This window comes from Biomphalaria glabrata, chromosome 18 (genome assembly GCF_947242115.1).
Source record: "Biomphalaria glabrata chromosome 18, xgBioGlab47.1, whole genome shotgun sequence".
Classification (NCBI taxonomy): domain Eukaryota; kingdom Metazoa; phylum Mollusca; class Gastropoda; family Planorbidae; genus Biomphalaria; species Biomphalaria glabrata.
Genome location: NC_074728.1, coordinates 8,607,895 through 8,635,264, shown reverse-complemented (window position 1 = coordinate 8,635,264; position 27,370 = coordinate 8,607,895). Strand labels below are relative to the sequence as shown.

The 27,370-nt window shown below is 37.0% G+C and overlaps 1 protein-coding gene across 1 annotated transcript in view; it reads left to right on the top strand.

Annotated features, from left to right (window-relative positions):
* LOC106077982 (potassium voltage-gated channel subfamily H member 6-like) overlaps positions 1–27,370 on the top strand; it is a 383,405-nt gene that overhangs the window by 344,643 nt on the left and 11,392 nt on the right. Inside the window, exons 13-15 of the mRNA XM_056016650.1 lie at positions 12,779–12,978; positions 18,448–18,547; positions 20,443–20,595. Coding sequence (XP_055872625.1) covers positions 12,779–12,978; positions 18,448–18,547; positions 20,443–20,595 — 453 coding nt within the window. The remainder of the gene's footprint in view (positions 1–12,778; positions 12,979–18,447; positions 18,548–20,442; positions 20,596–27,370) is intronic.

Genomic DNA, 27,370 nt, shown 5'->3' with positions numbered 1-27,370 from the left:
TTTTTTTTTGTTTTTTAAGGTACTGCTGTTTTTGTTTGTTATTGTTTTATGGTACTTTTGATTTTGTTTGGTCCTGTGATGTTGTTTGGTGCTTCTGGTTTCGTTCTGAACATGTTGTATGGTACTTTTGTGTTTGGTACTCTTGAAGTTGTATCATAGTGTCTTATGGTTGCCCTGCTAGCTGGTTCTTCCGAGTCTGATTTCTGGGATTCATGCCCTGGTTGAGACATTGGTTTCCTCATATTTTCCATTTTCTGAGATTTAAATATGATTTTTTAGTTCTGTCTTTATATTAGTAAAACGTACTCATAGTGAAATATATAAAATCCTAAAAATTGCATTTATCAGTGTAAGATGTTTTATTTTATTGCCTTTTCCTACTTGATTCACTTCATAATTAATAGCCTCCCTTTACTGAATGTGAACCATAAAACCCCAATTCCTATCTCTATAAATAGAAACTATTTTATCAGCAGAACTCTCTTTTACTTTGGGTGCAGCCTTTCGTCTCTGTCGCTTCAGCTTCATAATGTTGAATCCACAGAGCATCAACTCAGCAAGCTCGCCACATTAAATCATGGTCCACCATCTCTGCACTAAAGTTGCCAATTGAACACTTCCCATTTAGAGAGCTCTATTTAGCTAGCCAAAGCAAAGCTTCGCAAACAATTGCGTCCGCTATGATTTCATTGCTCGAGCTTTTCAAAAGAACTATGAGGGGGGGGTGCAGGATCATATTTATGTGAAATGGAAATGAGGTGCACAGACAACGCCCATAAATTACAGACATTCGCTTCCGGTCAGAGGGTTAAAAAAAAAAGAGTAAAAATAGATAAATAAAAGGCACAGAAATCTAGAAGATCTCTCTTTCTCTCTCTCTCTCTCTATCTCTCTCTCTCTCTCTCTGTCTCTTTCACACACACACACACACGCACGCGCGCACACACACACACAGCAGAAGCCAAAATTTGTCTTAGTTTTAATCGATTGAGAAAATGTCTTGGACCAGTCTTCATGATCTGTACAGAACCTAACGTTCGGTCCCCGTGATCTATACAGGACCTGGCGTTCGGTCGGTTCCTCTGTAATTTCCCCTGACGGCCATTTTGTCTGCGGCTGACTTCCTAGGGATAATTTGGTCTATGGACATCAAACATATTGCGGTTGAACATGGCGATTAACTGACCTGTTACGTGGGAGGGAACCGGAGATTGGGGGGAGGGGAGTGTGAGGTGGAGGGTGATGATGGTCAAAGTAAATATCGGGGCTGAGATTTGTAGATTTACAAAAACAAAATAACGTTGGTAGGATGTGATTGGTTTGGACTTGTTAAAAAAGATGTAGGAACGATACAAAATAGTTTATCTAAACTTGATCAGCAATGCATTTTATATTAAAAACATCTTTAAAATACAAAAAAAAAAAACTATTTTTGAAACATCCTTTTACTTAAACTCGAGATGGGGTGGTCGAGTTGAAACCTCATCTTCCAAAGTCTTGGGTTTGTGACTCTTTTTTTTCCACGCGTTCATTGAGCTTAGCCAACTTCTCTATTATCTCCCCCATTTTCCATTCTCAGACCGAGTTGAAACTTTTTCACTATTTGTCATTGTCCCTAATGAAAAATAAATCAAACGAAAAACTAAACAATTAATTATTTAGTGGTAATTAATTAATTTTGTTTCATATAAAGAGCGGAAATAAATCTATCAGTATTAATATACATGGATGTAAATGTACAGTTCTTTCCCTTTTATAAGCTTTGTTTGTTTTTTTTTTAACCTTTTTCGTTTTATATTTTGATTATTTTTACATGTATTTATTTATTTATTTCAAGTATTACATTGCCAGAAAATACAAAATAGACAAGCAAAATAGAATAAATCCTTTAAGAAAAAAACAAAGCTTATCTAAAGGTGAAGAACTCCGCCCTTAAAACTATATCCTTCGATAATGTACAAGTTATTTCCCTTATTCGATATTAAACAAAATAATTAATTACCAATAATTAATTGACTAATTGGTTGTTGTTTTTTTATTGATTCATGTCTTGTCTATTCCGTCGGCCAATGAATAATTGTGATCCTAGAATGGGTGTGGGAGAAATAATGTGTACACACTTTTTATAGACAGACAGACAGACAGACAGAGTGAGTTGAAATAGGCTTTATTGGTTTTTAAATTTTCTGTTAAATAGGGTATGCACTGGCTGAAAGGTCCAAAAGCTTTATTATTATAAACTAGCCGACCCGCGGCGTAGCATACGCCACAATTTAGTGACGGGTGAACACCTTCTTGAAAGACACAGTTGTCCAAATGGGGTGGGTTTGGGCAAACGACTGCGTGCGCATGCCTGGAAAGCGGGGAAGGGGCGGCTGCGGGCGGGAGGAGGGTTAGAGAGTGCGTGAGTGGTATCCCGCATGGTTGGGCGACGTAGAGAATTATATATACAAAGATGTTTATTCTGCATCTTAAATATAGGAACATCGTTACGTTGACGAATTAAGCTGTTTTCAAAAAGTCTTGTCATCAATTCCTCAAGATTACAAACAGAACATGTGAAATGCGGGGACAATAATTTTTTGTATTCTATATTTAACAAATTAGTTCATTATTAAAGATGTTTAACAATAGCTTCAGGGCAGTAAAGATACCTTTATTTATTATGATGATATACCTTTTTTTCATGTACAATATTTGGGATGTAAAATAACCATAAAACGATAATTTAAAAAGAAAATATACAGCATCTATGTAAATTTTGGAACGTGAACAATTCAATGAAAGTCTACAACTGATTGTTGTTTTTCTTTAATTGAATTATATAGTGATATATGAAAGTATAAATTAAAAATTACAAAACAGAGAACTGTTCTAGTAAATCTGACTCCAATCTTGTAATTAATTACCATACTTGAATCCTATTTTAGCTTTTCTGGTATCATTGAAAACAAGGTTACAGAACAAGGGAATACAACATATGTTGTATTATTATTTTTATTATTGACTTATTTCCTCCCGTTTCCACATATTGTTTCAAATTGGATACACTAATGAAATACTATAACATATTGCAAGATAAAGACTACGTCTAGTGAAAGGATCAGCTATTAGTGCCGGTCTTAGGCATAAGGCCTCCGACTGGTTTGGGGGGGGGGGGGGAGGAGCTCGCACAGGACAGAAAAAAAAAAAATTTTACAGAAGAAATAGCTAAATTCGTCATCAATTTTTATTTTTTAGTAAATTGCGTAATTTGCCTAGTATTTTTCGCTGTCTATTTTTATTTTTCATTTGGGGCCACCTAATTCACTTCGCCTAGGGCCTCCAAATATATAAGCCCGGCCTTGCAGCTAAGAAAAAAAACGTTGGCCTATTAATTCTTTCTCCAGTTGAAATATCCGCATTTCAAAAGATGTTTTGTGTATACTATTGAGTATTTATACCAATTTGTATGTAACTATTATTCTTCATTTGTGGAAGAGTGGGGTTGTTTTTTTACGACTAAATAAATAAAAAAAATAAAGTTCCCCTTTCAGACCTTGTGGTCTATAGGGCAGATGATGTAAAGGTCATCTGTTTCTGTGGCCTACGGTTAACTAGGGTGTCATGTGGCCAGCACAACGACCAACCGCCTTTACTTTCCCTAACTAATGTCAGGGACCCATTAGAGCTGGGTGGACTCAGAGGCGCCCAAAGATCCCGAAATTAAAAATCCCAGTCTTCACCAGGATTCGAACCCCGGTCCCCGGTTCGGAAACCAAGCGCTTTACCGCTCAGCCACAATAATCAATATTAAATAATATTTGGAACTAATGTAGACATATGACAATTGAACACATCAGCTCAATACTGTAGTCAATGATTTTTAAACTTGGTCATTGGTTTGTAGCTTCAAACAGCCAGCACAGCTGATGAAGGCGTATTACATTCTTATGCAGAGCTTTAAAAAAAAAAAATCTAATAAGCAATTGAAAAAAAGAATACTTTAAAAAAAAAAAAAAAAAAAGCTATCTAAGGGAAAGAACCGCTAATTAGTGCCATTTATCTGAAAATTACAGGGTTTAGCTCCCTTCCTGTTATATAAAACAACAAAAAATAATTAATTTGTATTAAAAGATTAACTAATTGGTTCATTTTTGGATTGATTCGTGTATTGTAATCGGCTATGAGCAATTATGCAGAATATTAGCTTGATCCGAGAATGGGAAGTGGGAAAAAAAAAACATCTTAGAACGTAGAAAAGGGGATTAAATCCAAATATATATAAACATCTCTCATTAAGTAGGATTTATTCTCCTTATTTTGATGTCAAACAAAATAATTAATCACCAACAATTAATTAACTAATTGGTTTATTTTTTAATGATTCATGTCTTGTCAGGTTCAATGAATAACTATGCAATATTTTAATCCTAGAATGGGTAAAGGGAGACAAAAATGTTCAAACTTTTTACCAGACAGACAAACACACAGACATTATGGGGTGATAAAATCTTTGTAAAAACAAGCTTCTTTTATAACATATTTGAATATATTTTTAACTAAAGCTTTACAATTAGAAAAACCAAACCTAATGAAATACTAAGAAGGACACGAAGATAGAGGCAGCTTTCTTATTCCATATGCTAGAACAAATTTGTTCAAGTGCTCCTTCTTTGTTAGTGCCATTAGAGAATGGAATGGGTTGCCTGAAAAAAAAAAAACAGGAAAACCAACGACTTAGCAGAGTTTAAGTCATTGATTAACATTCATGACTAGATTGACTCAAATACGTAGGAATTAATTATCTTCTTTTTTTATAATATATAAGATAATATCCACGGATTCAACTTGAAAGTGGACGTAGGTAGCAATATAAGTTAAATGAACATTTAAACAAGGGATATAACTCACGAAAAATACACGTCTTCTCTGTCTTACTGCTCTTGGTAGTCTTTCCTTTCGATCTACTTTCACACCCGTCTTAATTACGACAAACAACCTCGAGGTTTCATCGGAAACCCTTCAGCGTACACAACCAGAAACATCCGCTCTCCTTTCCTCATGATTACATTAGAAACGTGTGCATACTCTTCATAACAACTGTTAACTGCTTTTACCTATCCCATAGTCTGTTGGACCGTTGGGGCACCATGCAAGATTTGGCAACCGTCTTTCTCCGTTCCACTCTGTCTTTTGCCTTAGTTAGAACCTCTTTCAATGGCAGGCCCGTCCATTCTTTTATGTAGTCCTCATTTTAACTAAAAACTTGTTTCTATGTCAAGAGAGTTAAAATATGCAACTTTTAATATTCCTATATCTTCACATATCAAGTCTTCCTTTAAAGATTATCAAGGTTGTATAAGATAAAGTTTTTTGCAAGCTCGTCAACCTACAAGCGTTATCAATGTATCTTTCTATCTCTAGAAGCACCATAGATTATACTTCCTGATCGAAGATTGCTCCAACATTTTCAGTAGTTTAAAAAAAGGGAGAAAATCCAAGGAAGCGAACAGGATGTATCCCTGATCTGGTTTGGGTGTCAGTGGGGCGGGCAGCATTTTTATCTGTTGACCAATCTTGGCGTTTCCAGACTTCGGGAAAACCCGAAATGAGACAGGGTCAGGGGATGAATCGGGGTCAAATATTTACTCTTTTGACTCCGGGTTGGAAGAGCTCTCCCCTTAAAGTAAGAAAAGAGAGATTGCACGCGCTTCAGCGGGAGCCAATATTTGCTGGGACTCATATTTTTTTTTTTGTAGACTGACCGTCTCCTTGGGGCCGGACACGACGGGTCAGTCAATTAGTTGATCCTGAGAATAAAAGGGGGTTGTTGGTCGTTGGGGGCCGGAGAACGAAGCGGATGATGCGTGATGTAGGCAGAACTAAGTTTAAGTGACACAAACAATGTTCTTATTGTTATTGGTGGTTGATTAGTTTGGAATGTCTTCCATTAGTGAAGACAGAAGTATGCATCTGTCGAGACCAAGAACAGTGTTGCCCTGAACACATAAATCTGCAAAAACGTCCGCCGCTTTACAAAGTCATAGATTAATTATTTGTTTGAATATCTGTGCAGGACTCACACCATCCTTCATCTCACAAACGACCTTGGCTTACACATGCCTCTTCTTTCTACTCATTGTAACGCGCTTTGGTTAGTTCTTGCTATAGACAAATAGCTCGATGTACTAAGGGAAGATTCTCCAATGCTGGTCCTTAAAACGTACAAGTATTATACAATAGACTCGACGAAGGAGTATAGAATTAGTATTTATATACAGCCAACAATAGGTTACACATATAATATTGAATACATAATCTTCAATAACTAAAAGTACTAAATGTACCCAAATTAAATACTACAGGGCGCTTAGACTAGATTCAATTAACATAGGCCATCAGTGCCACAACATAGTATTACCCCTAATAGCCAGTTTACACAATGCGGAAATAATATCTCTTAATACAACAGACAACAATCAACAACACCCTACTCAGACCAGGTCATCTCTCCAACTGCTAGACTGACCACAGGAAGCCTTATTGTCCCCCACCCCCTTTTGAAAACCCGGTGCTAAAACACTTCACCATTCACAACTAGTAAAATAAACAAACACTCACACAATCTCACATCTTACACACCCCCGCTCTTGACACTCATCACTCAAGCCATACATCCCAAACATGACTTATCATCCAACATATGACTCTTCATTCCACACATGATTATGACTTATGATTCCACACATGACTTTATCTCATATCCAAAAAATAATTATTCTTCCCAAACATGACTCATCAACCCACATATGACTTTATCCCATACGTGGCTCTTTCTTCATCCCACACATGATTCTTTATCTCATTTATGAATCATTATGACACTTCAATTAACACTACTTTTCACAAATGCATAACTTTTTAACCCTCACAGGACACTTCAGCCCACACAGGACACTTCAGCCCACACACGACTCCTCGCCACTGCGTAGGTCTGATATGTCCCTGTGATTCACTTCATGAAAGAAGATTCACGTGTGAAGTTTCGTATTTAGGAATGGTCATAGAACTTTGTTTAAAATTATAAATGCTAATCAGATTAAAGGACCTTTCTCATTTCTCTTGCTAGGACAAGCACATACAAAACCTATTTCTTTGCAAGCGTCATTCTAGTATAGGACTTAACACACAGAAAATTTTACCATTATCATTTACAACCCACTTCCGAATTTTTTTGTTTAGAGCTATGTATAATAATTCTGTAACAAAACAAAGCAAAAACATGCCTATTGAACAAAATGTATCACTTACAAATGAGCTTTTTTTTTAAAGTATTATTTTTCGAATATTATTTTTCGACCGCGATCCTGAAAGTCTTAATCTAAATATGTGGGGTATCTTATCTTTCAAGGAACAAATCGATTATATGTAGAAAGGGCCTATAAATTCATATTAGAATATTTTTCTAGTAAAACATTATTCAAAAGGTCCTTTTTGAATAGGATGAATATTGAGCTGAAGCTGTCAGGAGAGTGCGTTTCTGCAGTGAAGAATGCAATAAAACGCTTTTGGCGTAGGGGCTTTACCCCGGACCCCACTGGGAAAGCTTTCAGAGCTCCCCCAGGCCCCCTAGCTGTCAAGAGACATTTTTACATTTGTTTTCGAATAATTTTTTTTTCGGCGGCGATCCTCAAAGCCTTATTCTAAACATCTTATCTTTTCAAGGAACAAATCGGTTGTATTAGCTATGTAGAAAGGCCCTGTAAATTCAAATTAGAATATTTTTCAAGAAATACATTTTCAAAAAGTCCTTTTTGAATAGGATGAATAATGAGCTGTAGATGTAAGGAGAATGCGTTTCTGCTGTAAAGAATGCAAGAAAACTCTTACAGCGCTCCCCCAGACCTCCTAGCTGTCAAGAGACAGGGCTTAACATGACTGGATTTTTTTTCGCCAAAGGTTAAGAAACACTGTGTTTTTATTTTAATTCTATTTGTATATATATACTTTACGCGTTTATGCTTAGGGTTAGGGTTTACTGGGCATTAGGGTTAGGGTTTGGAAAAAAATCGCACCCCCTCCAAAGTTCTGGATCCGCTAGTGGCTCGGACATATAACATGAGATATGAGCTTTACTAATAAAAGGAATTACACATAAGAATATCCTATGTCATCATTAAAAAAAAAGAATGAAAGTAGTGTCATTTTGTTGAGATCGATCAATGGCCTACTAAAGTGGGCCAGACTGATGGCTGAAGAGCATTAAGGCCGCCAACAAAACACATTCCAGCACAAATAAACATTTCCCCGAGACGAAATCTTCCCAGGAATCAATGAACCGGAAATGACGCTAACCATGAAAAGCCGCTCGTTTCCCGCCTTGGCCAGACGTGGCCTGAAGTAGACTCCGTTTTATCTTGATGAGCTATCGTCTGCTGGGTAGCCACTCAACTCTAAACTCGATGTTACGTGTGTGATGAAGTAATGCTGCTTTCTTCGACCTGTTGCTGCTACCTCGTTGAAAGAAAAGGGTACCACAAAAAAAAAAGTATTAAGCCCATGGCCGGATTTACCTATAGACAAAACAAGATGTAGTGTAGGGCCCACTAGAAATATTCAGCACTGGCATAATATCTGGACTTATAAAAGAACCCCAAAAATGGTCTAATATCTCAAATGGCGTAGAGACTTTTCAAGTCTAAATAAGGCACAGAGCCACTAAACTCGCAGCTTACATGTGAGAATGTCCTCAAATCATCTGAATCTCTGACTCAGTTAGTTCCACTACATATTTGATGTTATAACCCATTGGTAATGAAAAAAACAATTTAAAAAAAAAAACGAATACATTTAGTAGGAATAACTGATAACATTCGTCTACACAAGTCTGAACGACGTAATACGCAACATAATGATAATAGCTCTTTTGCCAAGGGGATTAACTGCCCGTTGTTACTAAATACGAACGAGACAGCGGTGGTGGTGGTGTTGTTTCAACTGGGCTGTTTTCCTCTAAATGTCGAAACATACACACATTTTGTATTTGCTATTGACTTCAGGAGTAGACACAAATATCTAAGTGATAGAATGATTTATTTTTACACTAAGTTCCATAACTCGATGAATATAGTTTTTTTTAGACTGAATGATCTAAAAACTATTTGTTCTTTTAAAGAAGAGACTTGTACAATCCATATCATGGTCTTTAAAATAATGGGAGCGCGGTATTTGTGGTTAAGCTATTGACTCACATACTTAGAATCCTGGGTTCGAATCTTGGTGAAGACTGGGATCTTGTATTTCTGGTTCTTTAGCACTCCCCTGAGTCCACCCAGCTCTAATGGGTACCTTTAGTTAGGAAAAGCAACGACGTTTGGTCATTGTGCTGGCCACATACTACCTGCTCGTAAACCGTTGACCAAAGAAACGTAACGACATTACTCTTACTTATCATAAATCAAAACTAGTATCCCTGATAATTATATATAATGTACACTTGCAACAATCTCTTTCACCCTCTATGAATACAATAATTTTTCTACTGTGTGGTTCGTTAAATGTTTCGGATATTTCTTCAGAGTTGTAGATAATCTACTTCCTAGTCGAAACCTCCCCAGAACGATGCGGGAAATGACAGCGGGAGGATAATGAACTGGGGACCATCAAGACGACCTAGCGACAGTCCAGCTAACATACCACACGACCAGGCAGCCATTGTCGGCACTTCTTCTACGAATGAAACTTTGCTACCTCCAGTAGAACTTAACCTCGAAGTTTTCTTGGCGCTTGTATTAGGACATAACCCTATCATTCTTCAAGACTCACTGTTTCTGCTGGATCTAGATCTTGATCAATACTCTAGTACGCTAGCAAGTTGTCTTTATGACTTCAGTACCACGGGGGTGACTTTTATGTTTCCCGAGAATCAAAGCAAAACAACGACAAAAAGAAATCTTGGAATGGGATGACCACTCGGACTTTAGTGGTCAAAGTTTGGTTTGTATACGTTGATGACCGAGTCGCTAATGGATGAAGAACAATAACTTTGTGGCAGTAACAATTTTATGCTCTCCGTACCAGAGTAGCCACTAGAAAGCCCGTATGTTTATGTTACACCAGTGGTCGTGGTCAGCGGAATGTCCAAAATCGAATTTCAAATATATAGTAGTTTGCAGTGTGTAGGTTTGTGTTTATATGTGTCTGTCTGGAAGGAGGCAATTAAGGCGTTTATGGGGGGAATGGGGGGTTTCGTCGTTTACTCTTATTTATGGATAATTGTTGCGCCAAATAAAAATCCATTATCGGATTCGGTACAAACGTATGTCACAGTAGTCATTGATGGAACAGATTTAAATTGGGATAAAACATTGAACTGTCAGCTTGGTTCAGTGACAGACCACTCCACTCACTCAATGTTTGATAGGTTTTGGTAAGTAACAGTACTTCAATCATTCGCATGTCATCGTGGGAAACAGCACCGGATTTAGAATTGATGAGACCCTAAGCTATCCGAGGTATGGGGCCCTTTAGTAGTCTAGATAATTATATGATTTTTTGGATCTCTAGACCGTTTAACTAATATACATTTATGAAGAATTTAGAAAGGGAAATAACTTAGAATGTCATTTTTATTTATAAGAAATTAACTCGGTCAAATTTAGGGGCCTACCTAATAAGTGGGGTCCCTAAGCTATAGAGTGTGTATAATCTAAGCCCTGTACTGGTGGGAAGAGAGACAAGTGGGGCTTACATCTGTGAAGTTAACTTTATGAGACTTCAGTAAATGGTTGTGTCTAATATGAATGCTAGTAGATGTGGTCGCTCCAGATAATTAACTTAAGTACGGAGAACATGAAGCTCTCTTGGACTACAAGTTAAAAATATAAAGAAGAGCTCTTTTGTAATGAAAGATAGGTTTTGGAAATGAAAAAAAATTAACTTTTCTATATTGGCAAAGCAAGCGTATTTTATTTTTAGTTCGGATATTAGGATTAGGTTTAGTGTTGGGATTACGGTTTTAGTTAGGATTAGGGTTAGAGGTCGTTTTAAGGTTAGGTTCTGTGGTAGTATCTTAATAATCGTTACTTATAGGTCTGTGCTATATTGTCTCGATTACTTTAAGGTAACAAATTATACATTCCTATGATATCAAATTGACAGCACCTGACTATATGTATATGTATGTACATTTTAGCTTTAGATTTCAGGGCCGGTCTTAGGGCTCTGCAACCAATGCGGCCGCAGTGGGCCCCGCACTTTCTTAGGCCCCGCGCTAACTCTAGTTGTAAATTATTAAATAAAACCATTTTAACTTATAACAGGGTTTCCGCTGTCTCCTGATTTTCCTGGAGCTCCTGGAACTCTCATGAAATTGCAAAGTATACGAAAAAAAAAAAGTCATGAAAATCTCCTGACATTATTAAAATATCCTGAAAACTCAAAAAATGTTCTGAAAAATACACAAAATTGTAATTCAATATGGGAAATGCCAATCCTACTCGCGATTAAAAAAAAAAAAGGCATTGTCAGCTTTCATTTAATTAAAATAATAGAGCGAATTTTAACCAAAAAAGTACGTTCCAAAAATAAATTTACTGTAATAGTCAATGGCAGTTAAATCTATTTCGATCTTTTAAAAAAAATCAAAAGATATATTTTGCTAGTTGATAGTAAAATGTGTTTGTAAAATGTTTTACATAATTCGGATGTTCCTTCAGAGTTGAAGATAGTTTACTTCCTAGTCCAAACCTCCCGCAGGACGACGGGGGATGGGAGCGAGCAGGGTTTGAACCCTCGACCGTCGATAAATCCGAACGACAGTCCAGCGCGCAAACCGCACGACCAGGCAGCCATCCTGGTAGTAAATCTCAAAGGCAGATCTGAATGTTTATCGGATTTATGTTGGAAATCTACCTTCTATTGTAGATGGCTCGTAAAGTTAATTTAAATTAATAAAATACAAAGACGAATTTTTTTCTAACAAAAATCTTAATTTTCATATTATCCCATTCCAGACTAGACCCTGCGCAATCCGTTTCGCATAGGGCCCCGCAATCTGTAGGACCGGCCCTGTTAGAATTAGTTTAGGAAAGGATGCATAAAATTATATGTTCACATAATGTACCTAGCTAGAACATTTGCATTTGGATCAGAAACATTTTAAAACCTTTTTGTACTTTGTAGATGATGAAAGACATTTTTAGAGAATTAATAAGAGCAAATTCATTCAATCGTCAAACAAAACGTGTACGTATTAGTCCTGGCGTACAACCTATGGCCCGCGAGCTTTATTCTGCTCGTGACCTGGTGCTACAGAGGCGCGGTGGCTGAGCGTTTAAGCACTTCCAGACCGAGGTCCCGGGTTCGAATCCCGTTAAAGACTGGAATTTTTAATTTCGGGATCTTTGGCTGCCTCTGAGTCCACCCATCTCTAATGTGTATTTGACATTAGTAGGAGAAAGTAAAACAGGTGACAATTACATCATTTGCCCTGTAGATCGCGAGGTCTGAAAGGGGACTATTTCTTTTTACCTGGTGCTATACGGTCCGTTGAAACATTTGCTGAGGTAACATAATGAAAAAGCAAAGAATCGATTCCGTTATTCTCTAGCCTTTTTTTTTTTCATAATTATTTTTATTTTATTTTATTTTATTTTATTTTATATTACTTCAACGTGGCCTTCGACCCAAGGGACCAGGTTAAAAAAACATTGGACACTTGTGACTTAGAGCAAAGACCTCGTGTTTCAAGGACTAGGCATTTCTACATATTTTTTTTTTGTGTGTTTCTCTACAGCCCTTCTGAGTGCCGCCATCTTTGGTAACGTCTCGTCCATCATGCTGCGCGTGTACCAGGGCTCCGACGAGTACCACGAGAAGGTCCAGAGTGTCAAGGAGTTCGTCAACTTCCACCACATCCCCAAGACGCTGGCCAGCAGGCTCCAGGAGTCCTTTCAGCATACCTGGTCTTACACCAACGGCATTGATATGAACAATGTGAGTACAAGAGGATAACTTTTGTTTTTATTGAGCCAACCTTTCCCCCCCCCCACCACCCCTCCTACCCCTACTTGTTGAGATGGACCGCTGCGTTCATGTTCCTTCGTTGAAAATACGTGTTTTGCAAAGGGTGATAATAAAATGAATAACTAATGTTTTTTTTATGTATAGAGGGGCGGTGTGTACAGGGCATTCGGAAGCATCATTAACTAATTTAGTAATTAATAATTAATTAATTAATAATTTGGTGTTTAGAAAAATTCCAGGTGACGCCCCAACCAAGGCAAAGCTTCTCAACCTAAACGTGATTCCCGGCTGGGAAGGCTAATTGGCCAATAGGAAATTATAACAGAAACTCTGTTTGTGTGCCATCGGAAAGGAGTTCATTGCATCTGCGGGGATGGAAGAGAACTCCAACAGTCTGTCATAAAATCGAAGGGCCGTTTCCAAGGCGTACGCCTTTCGGCAGTTAGTAAAGAGAATGGTTGGTGGGTCTCCGTGAAGTACTAGGCCATCAGTCTCTAGCCCTGGACAAAAAAATGGGAAACTTTTTCAGATAAAGATAGAGGCACACTTCTTATTCCATAAGCTAGAACAAATTCGTACAAGTGCTCCTTCTTCCTTAGTGCCATTAGAGAATGGAATGGGTTGCCTGAATCAGCCAGGAAAACCAACGACTTAGCAGAGTTTAAGTCATTGATTAACAAGCATGACTAGATTGACGCATGAAATGCGAAGAACGTAATTATCTTCTTTTTGGAAGTAACGTCTGTAAAATATAAGATAAGACCAAAAAAAAAATTATTTCCCCCGTTTCAGGACCTTGCAAAGTATAGAGCAGATATGTCAGGTACCAATTAGAGCTAGGTGTCCTAAAGATCCCAAAATTTTAAATCCCAGTCTTCGCCAGGATTCGAACCCGGAACCCCGCCTCGAAAGCCAAGTGCATTACCACTCAGCGATCTCACCTCCTCCGACAGAAATACTTCTTTTATTTTAGACCGGTGTTCTAATGGCTTAGAGGTAGTCTCAACTCTGTGAGAATAGCACTCAAAGTTCACAAAGCTTTCTTTAATTCCCCATGTCAATGTCTCCGATCATACTTGGTGAGATGGAGGCTTGTAGATGTTTTCAAAATTTCTACAAGTAAAATCTAGAATTGAATTCTAACTTAAACTTACCAAAAAATTTTTATATTGTTAACAAGTTGTTATTAAATGAGCGCCTTTCAAAAAAATAGATGTATCTGTATTTCGATACCTCAATTATTTCACGATTCAATCGAATAAAATTTTAAAACAATAAGTATTCTTGTAATTCAATTGTAAACCTCATTTCTTTAATGTCTTCCTTACTTCCTTACATCCCCATCCCCTTTACAGATCCTCCCCGACGTCTTCCCTTATATCAAGGGCCCCCAGTGTACTTGCTTGTTTTAAAAAAAAACAACATTGATTTAAAACTAAATCTCTTTTGATGCGTTGGGTGTAATTTGAAAATGCATGTGAATTACGGTAAAACTGTTTTGACCCTAATGTTACGGCCTCTGTCTCCCCCCCCCACCCCCCACCCTGGCAACTTTATTGTCATGATGTCCCTCCTTTAAAGTCACTAATGACGTCATCTAAATGCACTGACATATATACCCCGCGGGCGCGGAACTGTTTTTCCTCCTTTACAATTATCATCGCCATCTTACGTTCCCGTCATGCTCAATGACCGGAAGTCCTGTCTCCCCAATGAGTCTATCGCGCGCCCTTCCCCCAACGCTCCCCTCTCCCCCTCCTTTTTCTCAGCCCTCACCAGGACGCCATGAATAGAAACGAACTATTTTGTGTTTCCTCGCACGCTCGTATTTCTCCGCTGCTTAGCGGAGTAATTTCCGCTCTACAGAGTAGAAAATTAAGTCGGTTCTTTCCATGGGATGACCCCAAGTTCTTCTCTCCAGCTGTGCCTCCCCGTCTATTCCGACCATGAAAATAAGTAAAGAGGGAAAAAAATAGGGTTGCATTATAACTGGCATCTGATGAGTTTTTTCGGTGACAAGGCCGGCTTAAGCTAACTTTGTGCCTCAAACATATGTTAAGGTAATGAATGTGTGTTAAGGTCACAGAAATCTCAGAGCAAAAAAACAACAACAAAAAAAAAACTGCCCCATATAGAATATGGTCACTTAAGCCTAAATTGGTTGACTCAGTTTTCATCTGCATAGTTATCTAGAATGTAAATAAGAAAAACAAAGAAAAATACTTTTTAAAAAAATAAAAGCTTATCTTAAACGTAGTTGTATCCATTAGTTTGGATCTTGATATGTCATTCAATTTGTAATAGATCTAGACCAGCAACAACAAATCTGTGCGATTAGAAATAGTTTTACCAATTGTTTTTTTTTGTTGTTGTTGTTTAGCGCTATTTCACGCTTTAGGCTTTCTCAATAAGTTATGATCCTATCACTTCTCTGGACCAATTAGAAAGTAGTGGAGAAGAAAGAGGGAATGTCTGGGTGATCGCTTTTTAAAATGCATGTATTAAAAAAAAGTGAATGATCTGTATTGGACCATGTGAGTTCAAGCCTCCTCAGCTCCTTTTAGGCCAGTACATTATGCCATAGAAGCGCTTATGATAATAGAAGGTTTTATAGTTATCTATTGTTAGTTACAAACTTAAAAGAGCCGACCTACAAAGTACAAATGGGGATAATTATATCACATTATCAATCAAGTGCTATATCTTTCCCTTGTTCGTGATGACAAACAAAGTAATAATTTACCAGTAGGTAATTGACTAATTTGTTAATTTTTTTGTTGATTCCTGTTTAGTCAAGTAAAATAAATATTTGTGCAAAATTTCATCTTGATCCGAGGTTGGGTGTGCACAAACTTTTTACCCGACAGACAGACATAGTCAGTTGATAAAAGCTTTGTAAAAATGAGATAGATAGATAGATAGGTAGATAGATAGATAGATAGATAGATAGATAGATAGATAGATAGATAGATAGATAGATAGATAGATAGATAGATAGATAGATAGATAGATAGATAGATAGATAGATACCTTTTGGGCTTATTGAGATACTTAGGGGGCGTAGTGGTCAAGTGGTAAATAGCTTTGCCTGGAATTTAGAACTTTGGAATCTTTAGGATGTTCTTGATTGAGTTCATCAAACCTAATGTTAAATAATTTTAGCTCTTAAATATTCAAATCTTACATCCCATAATTGTAACATAAATTCTCTTCATATCTAAAACTTGTGAAGATTGCTGGTGAAGCCTATTAGCGTCATTTTCCAACAACAAAAAATCATTCGTTTCATGCAATCGCCCTCTAAAAAAAAAAACGCGCGAACACGGTCAGAAGATAAATGATCGTTGACTCGACCTTTCAAGTTTAAAAATAAACCTTACTTGCCAACTGCAAATACATCTTACTTTGAGTTTCAGTGGCTGTGACATAACAGATTCTTAGTTCAATCGTTTTAACTGAACGTAACAACTTTTTTTTTTTTTTTTGCTTCTTTTCTTTCGCTAAAGTTCATGATAGGCTGACATAACCGATAGACTTAATTTGTGGTGAATCGATTATAGCTGGGAGAAATCAATCTCAAGTGTACATAGTACATACCCGCTCAGCTGATCTAGGAATGGGATCGATGGTATCTCTGGATATCGACTGACAGATAAATAAAGCAAATGAAACAAAAAAAAATACTTGGGTCTAAGTCTTTAAACGTGGTGTAGTTTGGGTTTCTTCTCAGATCCAATTAGCTTTTGAGGTTTTTTCTGGGATATCGAGTTTGAGGATATTGAGATTGTATTGGGATAATGAGATTATATTTGGGATCTTGAGGATATTGACATTATTTTTGGGATCCGGAGTATGTATGGAGATATTGAGATTATATTTGGGGATCCTGAGTGTGTATGGAGATATTGCGATTATATTTGGCATTGAGGATATTGAGATTATGTTTGTGATCTTGAGAGTGTATTGTGAAATTGAGATTGCGTTTGAAATCTAGAGATCATGATGGGATAATGAGATTATATTATGTTGAATGTTGATGGCACTGAGGATTTGTTTTCGTAAATATAAGAAAACTGAAAACATTGATATGTAAATATGTGAACTTTGTTAACAACACAGTGCCATAGTCTTTCGTGCTTTTATTAAAGTGAACATCATGGAAGTGTGCCAACTGATAATACTGATAAATTATAAAACCTTAATAGAGATAAAGCCATCTTTAATCCTTTTTAATTTGTGTAACTACATGTGTGTAAAAATGTAGAAGTCGTTATTGTACTAAGATTCTTGTTCTGTGTGCTACGACGTTATGTTTGACTTGATACGAGACGTTATGTTTGACTTGATACGAGACGTTATGGTTTACTTGATATGAGACGTTATGGTTTGACTTGATATGAGACGTTATGGTTTGACCTGATACGAGACGTTATGGTTTGACTTGATATGAGACGTTATGGTTTGACTTGATATGAGACGTTATGGTTTGACTTGATACGAGACGGTATGGTTTGACTTGATATGAGACGTTATGGTTTGACTTGATACGAGACGTTATGGTTTGACTTGATATGAGACGTTATGGTTTGACTTGATACGAGACGTTATGGTTTGACTTGATACGAGACGTTATGGTTTGACTTGATACGAGACGTTATGGTTTGACTTGATATGAGACGTTATGGTTTGACTTGATATGAGACGTTATGGTTTGACTTGATATGAGACGGTATGGTTTGACTTGATATGAGACGGTATGTTTTGACTTGATATGAGACGTTATGGTTTGACTTGATATGAGACGTTATGGTTTGACTTGATACGAGACGTTATGGTTTGACTTGATATGAGACGTTATGGTTTGACTTGATATGAGACGTTATGGTTTGACTTGATACGAGACGGTATGGTTTGACTTGATACGAGACGTTATGGTTTGACTTGATATGAGACGTTATGGTTTGACTTGATACGAGACGGTATGGTTTGACTTGATACGAGACGTTATGGTTTGACTTGATATGAGACGTTATGGTTTGACTTGATATGAGACGATATGTTTTGACTTGATACGAGACGTTATGGTTTGACTTGATACGAGACGGTATGGTTTGACTTGATACGAGACGGTATGGTTTGACTTGATACGAGACGGTATGGTTTGACTTGATACAAGACGGTATGGTTTGACTTGATACGAGACGTTATGGTTTGACTTGATACTTAACACTCAATTTTTTATTTTATAAAGAATATGTTTAACCTTATACCATAAAGAGTAGAGATAAAAAGATAACTATGATCTCAAACTAATCCAGATATAGTCTCAAGTTGTATGAATAGATGATGTTTCACTAGATTCTTATAGAACGAGTTTCCATGCCTTAAGTTTTTGTTTTTATTCTGCTTATTTCATACCACCTTTGTGTATTTCATCAGGTTCTCAAAGGTTTTCCAGAATGTCTACAGGCTGACATTTGTCTCCATCTCAATAGAAATTTGTTACAGAATTGTAACGCGTTCAAAGGAGCAAGTCCAGGTAAATGACTGTTAGGCAAAACTCAAAAAAAAAATTGTTTTCTCTTAATCACCACCACAACTAACACCCAACGAACAAGGCCCGCCCCCTGCCATCTAAGTGCCATGACAGAGCGGCTTGCACCCTATCGCTCCAAGTATTTATTTATTTATTTCTGCCCTTGCTGGTATTTTATCCTAGATAGTCCATCATTCGTGTCGTACATCAGACAGGCAGGTCTACAAACATGCTTCAGGTGTTGTCATAAGTAGTTCTAGAAATAGTTGATAAGAAGAGATGTTGGAGGAGGGGGGGCACAAAAACAAATGTGCCACGCTCTCTATGACAACAGCCCAACGCTTACGTCACATTTGGAAAACTTGAGCTGATGACGTCCTTAGTTTCAAAAACGAATTCTGGCGTGGCATACAAATGTTTTCTGAAAAAAAAAAAAAACTCTCTTATAGTGTGTGTGTGTTTGCAAACATGGTAACTCTCGTGCGGGTGTGGGTGTGTTTTTGCAAACACGGAAACTCTCGTGTGCGTGTGTGTTTACAAACATGGAAACTACCGGCATGTCATGAGTTCAAATAATAATATAATTATAGTAACAGGAGAGAACATCAATGCTTTGGTATCATATCTTTTAAAATGAAATCGATACTAGTACAAGATTCGCTCGGGTGATCCTGTAGTGGGAATGGGATCGTGTCAATGATATTTGTATTCGTCAACAGTATCGATCCGCATTTCTTGACACCATCAATTTGTGCTGTTTCTTTTTATGATTGTTATTTTGTATCTTTATCTTGTTTGTTGTTGTTTTTGTTGAGTGTTGATGAATGGATGCCATTCACGTAATATATTGCAACCTGTCATTGAGCGTCTGTTTGTTGCAAGTTGCAAGCCCTTTGGGAGGGGGGGGGGATGTTGACGTGAGATTCTTCTTATTTACCATCATTAAGTAATTTGTTTTCCTAATATTTTGAATCCTTGTTATGTCTCTGCCCGACTTGCACAAACGACCTTACTTCTGACACCAAATTGAGCACTGTTGTTTTTTCTTTGTCATGGCAACCATTTGTTGTTTTTTTTATTTATTTATTTGTTCTTTTTCTTATTTATATGAGTTGTTGTTTTCAATGGCGCCAATTAACAGTTATTTGTACAAATACTTGAGCTTTCAACGAAACAAAATAAAAAGTTTTGGAAAAGCTTCTAACCTAGAATTGGATGGAAATTGTATAATGTGAGCCTAAGTTCAGAACGAGGCTGGGATGTCCTTCCGCAGCCTCAACAGTTTAACCCACAGAAAGTAAATTTTTTATTAGATATGCAATAATGCTTCACAAACATAGCTATGTCCCAATTTCCATTCACAAAATGGCAGCATAAAAAATGCAGCAGTTATTTTTAGTGCATAAAGCGAATGTGTTACTTTATACTCTGTAAGTATTTTTTTCCTTTAAACGCGCGTAGTTATTGTGTTTATTGCAAAGCTTATATCAACTCTGTCTGGTACACATTCTGGACACGCTATTTCTCCCACTTCCCATTCTCGGATCAAGCAGAGACTGTGCGCAATTTATTCACTGTTCCTGACTAAACATGAATCAATTTTAAAAAATTAACCATTCAGTTAATTAAATAGTGGTAATTTTTCAGATTCGTTTGATAGAGAAAAAATCTAATCTTATATTATTGAGAGATTTGCTATAAATAGGGAGTTCTTTTCCCTAGATGATCTCTTTTGGGAGGGGTATATTTTTCATATACTTTGCTTGTTTGTGTGCGTGTGTGTGTGTGCGCTATTCCTCTCCATGTTTTGGCCTTGTTTTGTAAACGAGTCTTACGTAAAACTCATTATAAACTTGTTTGTTTAGTTAACAGCTGTGTCTTATTTCTCCGTCTCTAAGGATGCCTTCGAGTATTATCGACTAAGTTTAAGTCTACGCACGCTCCACCTGGCGATACACTGGTCCATCCAGGTGACATCCTGACAGCTCTCTACTTCATCGCCAGAGGTTCTATAGAGATTCTCAAAGATGATACAGTCATGGCGATATTAGGTACGTTTTAATGAAACAAACTCACTGCTCTCTCTCTATCTCTCTCTCACTCTCTCTATCTCTATAAGTCTTGTTATCTCTCTTTCTCCCTTTGGTCTATCCTCTCACTCTCTCTCTCTCTCTTACTCCCTCTCTCACACTCTCACTCGCACTCTCTCTCTCTCTGTCTCTATAACTCTTGTTATCTCTCTTTCTCCCTTTTGTATCTCCTCTCACTCACTCACTCACTCACTCACTCGCTCTCTCTCTCTCTCTCACTCTCTCTCTCTCTCTATCTCTATAACTCTTGTTATCTCTCTTTCTCCCTTTTGTATCTCCTCTCTCTCACTCACTCACTCACTCTCTCTCTCTCTCTCTCTCTCTCTCTCTCTCTCTCTCTCACTCTCTCTCTCTCTCTCTCTATCTCTATAATTCTTGTTATCTCTCTCTCTCCCTTTTGTCTCTCCTTTCATTTGTTTTCTTTATTATTCTTGTTGTTTCTTCTGGTGGCTTTCCACCCCCCCCCCCCAAAGTTGTTTTTTTTTTGGTATGGACTTTGTGTTTGTGTTTCTATGGTGACGGTGTGAAAAGGCTAGCTATGCAGTGTAAATGATGCAAGATAAGCGGCATTGTCGTCAGCTGTCTTGGATAGGACAGACGACTACAGATTGCCAGAGTGAGAAGACGTGTTTTTGTAATGAGCTAGATTTCGTTCAGAATACCATTTTATAGTATTACTTAGGTCTAATACATCAGACTACATGTATTTCATTTCATCTGTATTGTAATAAATGTTCTATTTAATATTGTTCACCAAGAAGTGATTCAAGTTATTTCAAATTTTACAAGTTAAAATCTAATACGTCTACAGTGGTTTAGTTGTCTGCCAGCAGTTAGGTGCTATAAGTCAATGACCGTCAATAAAATTTCTAATATATCTATATATCTTTAATCTATATATATATATATGTGTATATATCTATATCTATCTATTTATCTATCTATCTATCTCTCTTTCTCTCTCTCTCCCTCTCTCTCTCTGTATATATATATATATATATATATATATATATATATATATATATATATATATATATATATATATATATATATATATATACGTGTGTATGTATGCATTTTCTATGTATTTATGTAGTGTGTATTTTTGTGTGTCTGTGTTTTTGTATGTTTGTGTATGTGTGTGTGTTTATAAATTTATTTATGTGTGTGTGTGTGTGTTTGGTGTGTTTTCCCCCATCCAATTTCACTCTAGTCAAGGGAAGTAACCAATGCAAGGCAAACTTTTAAAAAGGGGGGAGGAAACTCTCCTGTCCGGCTGAAAAGGGCCAGAAAATAACTACGGAGACGTGGCCGATAGCCACTTGACCTTTTAACTGACTGTTGAAAGTGAGCGTCTAAAGAGGAAAGCGCCCCCAGGACATTGCTAGTGAGGAGAATATTTTATCCGATACTAGTCTGGAGTAGACCTCTCCCTCTTTCCTCTTAGCTTTTCCTCGACTCGGTGTTTCATTTGATTCAGGGGCGGGGCGCCAAGGGTTCGTAGGAGAAGTCCTTAGGCAAGCTACGTGCCCGTGTATGTATTGGTGTTTTATAAATACATAAATTCTTACAACTCATCCGTCATCCTGATGTAATACCGATTTGCTTGTTTGTTTCTTTGTTTTGATCTTCTTGTTTTTTTAGTTTGTTTGTTAGGTATTTATTTTTGCATTTTTTTTAAGGACAAACAAATATAATTTTGCTTTAGACAGTGAAATACTTTTTATAGATTCTTGTCTTACTTTATAAGTTACAGACGTTACTTCGAAAAAGAAAATAAGTTACGTCCTAAGCATTTCACGTGTCAATTTAGTCATGCATGTTAATTAATGACTTTAGCTCTGGTAAGTCGTTGATTTTCCTGTCTGATTCAGGCAACGCATTCCATTCTCTAATAGCGCTACGGAAGGAGGAGCACTTGTACAAATTTGTTCTAACCATAGACTTAGACATATATAAATATAGACTGGCCGAAGGAAGTAACTTCATGTAACTTGAAAACATGTATATCTATTGTATTCGGATTTCCGAATTATAAAAAGTTGCATGATCTTCATTCTTAGAGATTAAACAAAACACTAGTGAATACTTATATAGGTTATGGCTGAAATAGATATGAATACTTAACTTTTATACTGCTCATAAATGCTGTATAATAAAGTACACAAAATTGCAAGTCACAAATTTTCGTTTCATAAAACTCTTTAATCGGCCAGTCTATATTTATTTATGACTATGGTTCTAACGTATGGAATAAGAAATGTGCATCTATATTTGTGTCTTTATGAACATTTCATTAGGTTTTGTTTTTCTATTTGTAAATAAATTTTGGTTCAATGTTTTATGTATTAGGCTATAGCTACTGTACTTTTTATTCTTCTGTCCCGAAGTTTAGTGATTTTACTAATGGTGCTACTCTAATCAAATTTGAATATAGTTTAAGACCTCCAATAAAACAGGGGCCCCATTTTTTTTTATTATTAACAATGATTTTTTAAAATTTGTTATTTCACTATATATATACTTAATTGTATATATTAACTATAGGCTATAATTCCATACCAGTTTAACCCTTTAGAGTCAAGATACTTACAAATCAACTTTAGCAATGACATAATGTTTTCAGGGCCCTATATTTCAAATAACTTTGGGCCTTTTCAAGTCTAAATTCGGCCCCGCCTGCTTTACCTGTTTATGCTGGAAACAAGAACAAAAACTGGCGGATTTCAACTCCCATCATTTCCAGGTCATTGACACTGCTCTTCTTCCCACTTTCGTAGCGTCCTTGAACTTCGGCTCGCTAACATAACGAGGTCAACAGCAAAACAATTTTTAACACAACTATTGACAGACTAACAGTCACGTGATGTTCAAGAAAAATATTTGAGAGCAAACTGTTTCGTTTTGTTTTGTTTTTTACACTATTTTAAAATTTGCGATTTCCTAATTTAGGTAAGAAAACTGAAAGTGAAGCATAAAATCTTTCGCTAATCAACGGTGATTTTTTAACAAAACAAAACATTAAATTTAATATCCATTTTTATGAAAGGCAATCCAATATTTCGTTTCGTTGCAAGATAAGGTCTTCCACGCCAACGAAATTCACAATTTTAAAATGCTAGCAAAGTTGCTCGTCTTGTAGCGCACTACTAGGTTTGGATAGTTGAAAAGTTCGCCTTTCAGACCTTGCGACTTATGATGTAAAGGTCATCTGTTTCTGCTGCCCACCGTTAACTATGAGGTCATATGAACAGCACTACGACCAACCGCCTTTACTTTTCCCCAACTAATGTTAGGTACCCCCTTCGGGATGGGCTGACTCAGAGACGCCCAAATAATCCGAAATTTAAAAATCCCAGTCTTCGACATGATTCAAACCCAGAAAACCCTGTGTTCGGAAGCCAAGCGCTTTACCTCCTCTGCCACCGCGAATCCTGTTTTTGAACGTATACAGTAAAAAAAAAGGAATGATTTTAGCATTGAGTGTAATTGTATAATGACATATCTAGATAGTCCATATACTCTATTATTTTTATTTTTGCGAGTGTTTTACGAGTGTCTCGTAAGATGAATAGTAAAAAAAAAGACATTTTGTGATTGGTTCCTCTTTGGTGTCCGTACGACTAAAAGTAATATCCGTCTAGTGTGATAGCATCCGTTTTGTCAAGTAGACCAGAAAGTCTAGTTTTAATTGGAATTACTGTTTCCCCATTTAACCTTTTACTACGTATTACCTCCCTCCTCCAAAAATTAGAAGCGAGAATTCATTGTTTAAATCTTGCTTATAATATTTTTAGATTGGGTGACTTCTATTTGATATATATCTCTGGCTTTAGCTTTATATCAATCATTGGCTGCAGCATCATATCAATCACTTGCTCCCGCTTAATATAAATCACTGGCTCCACCTACACACGGTGTCTCCAACTTCATATCAACCACTGACTCCTGCTTCCAATGCGAACACATTGTCTGTATTTGTAATTCATGTATCTAACTTACTTTGACCAAAAAAAAATGGATTAGGCTCCAGTGACGTAGCTAGGAATTAGCCATCATTTGGGAGCGGGGGAATGGGCTTGACCTCTTTGGGAGCCCTTGTATTTTGCGTAATATTTAATATTTAATGTAAAAAAACACTCATTTTGGGGCCCCCTCGAGTGGGGCTCCGGGGGAATTTCAAAGTCTCCGCCTCCCTCCCCCACCCTAGCTACGCCTCTGTTAGGCTGTGATTTAAAATGCAAGATGCATCTAATTGAGGACAATAAGAAATTTGCCAAATGACGTAACTGTTTGACATTGAAGAAAACAAAACGGAGCATGAGATTTTTCCAACTATTTTAAGACATTCTAAAGAGCACATTACTGACGAGCACCTTAAAAAGACGCAATCAAAAACATCTCGGAAAGAAAATGTACAACTTCTGTTGCTCCCAGGAAAATGTTTTCTGGATGAAACGAGTTAATGTGCTGGCTCCGCGGCTCTGCTGAAACTTTGCATCAGTGTGAAATGGAACGTGAAATTAAAAGAATATGGCTTAATCAGGCAGTGTCCAACTTTATTTTTTTTTTAAATTGGCTGTTTCTGGGCTTCATGTGGAATGGGCAAAATGGCGGTTACAGCTGAGATTGGAGTTATGTAGCTTATTTTAGCAGACGAGAGAGTGAAGAGTGGATGATTATGATTATAATGGATAAGTGCAATTAGAACAACGATATTCCTTATACATTAATTTGACCAAAAGTATCCACTATAGAATCAATCAAAGGGCATTAATGATTCTGTGACATTTTTGTTTCTTATCTTATCTTATATAATACAGACGTTACTTCAAAACAGAAGATGATTACGTCCTACGCGTCATGCATTTAGTCATGCATATTAACCAATGACCTATATTCTGCCAAGTCACTGGTTTTCCTGGCTAGCTCAGGCAACCCATTCCATGCTCTAATAGCACTAGGAAAGAAGGAATATTTGTACAAATTTGTCCTAGCATATGGGACGAGGAATGTGCCTTTATCTTTGTGTCTTTCTGAATATTTTATTAAATTTTGTATTTGAAGATTATGGTTCAGTGTTTTATGTATAATTGCTGCTTTACTTTTAAGTCTTCTATCCTGAAGGCTTTTTTAAATTCAGTGATTTTAATAAAGGTGTTACTCTAGTCAAATGTGAATATTCGTTTGTTATGAATCTCACTGCTCTATTTTGTGTCTGTTCCAGTTTCTTAATGTTTTCTTGAGTTCCAGTTTCCCATGTATCGGAAGTTCCTTCAGAATTGAAGATTATTCTATCCTAGCCCAAACATAGTTGGATCCGGAGAAGGGAATGGTTTGAACCGAGACCATCAATACGACTGTCCAGAGTGCATACCACACGATGTACCTTATAATAAGCAAAATCAAAGTTCCCCATTCAGACCATGCAGTCTATAGGTCAGATGATGAATAGGTTATCTGTAGCCCACGGTTAACGAGAATGTCATGGTACCAGCACAACGACCAATCGCCTTTACTTTTGTTTGTAAAATGTTTTACATATTTCGGATGTTCCTTCAGAGTTGAAGATAATTACTTCCTAGTCCAAACCTCCCTCAGGACGACGGGGGATGGTAGCGGGCAGGGTTTGAACCCGGGACCATCGATAAATCTGAACGACAGTCCAGCGTGCAAACCGCACGATCAGGCAGCTATCCTTTAACCAACTAATGTCAGGTACCCATTAAAGTTGGGTGGACTCAGAGGTGCCCTAAAAATCCCGAAATTAAAAATCCCAGTCTTCACCAGGATTCAAACCCAAGCGCTTTGTCACTTAGCCACCTCGCCTCCTATGTACCATATGGTTGACTTTTATTCCTCACACAAACCACTAGGACTTGAACCAAACTCTTCGAACAGCGATCTTGAAATAGTCAGACCTGCAAAATAAATTCTTAAATTGTATATGGTAAGTCTTTATTGTTCATTCAAAATGATATTGAGTTAACTTTCTAAATCAACGAAAATAATAAAACTTTTGGGTCCCTAAGAAATGTGAAGATTCCAATCAATATGAAAAATAATCTTTTAACTTATTAGCTAACGGGCATCGCTACAGACACAGTTAAGCTTTCAAAATATTATTTAACACCATTTTTAAACAAATTAATTCATTAATTATTGTGAAATTAACACCAGTCCCTTGATACGACCTGGGGATTGATTACACCTCTCAAAAGCAGGTTAAAACATTCGCTACCAAAAGCAGGTTTTAAATTGTACATTCAAAAGTAGGTTAAAACATTATCTAAATAAGATTGAAACATTATCAAAAATAGGTTAAAACATTATTATTATTATGTTAGAAATGAACGAGTAGTCATTCTCTGGCGCTGCCAGGGTCGAGTTTCGCTAAAGAGAAACAAAATTCATCGTAGTCCCTTTAACAGTTTCCACTGAGGAATTTTCTGGTGATGTGGCAGGTCTGCAGCAGTACCGCCCTCTGACAGGCAACGAAGATGTTCCTAGGAATGTTAAGGGCCTTGAAGGTGTCTGTGGGGTCAGTTGTTATTATCCCCTCGGTTGATATAACAATGGGGTATATTGTTATTTTGGACAATTTCCATAGACGCTTAATCTCCAAGCCTAGGTTCCCATATTTTCTTTGTTTTTCTATCTCAGTTTTTCTTAAATTATGAGACAGTGGTACGGCGATATCGATAATGGTAGCGGTTTTTTCTTTTTTATCGATGAA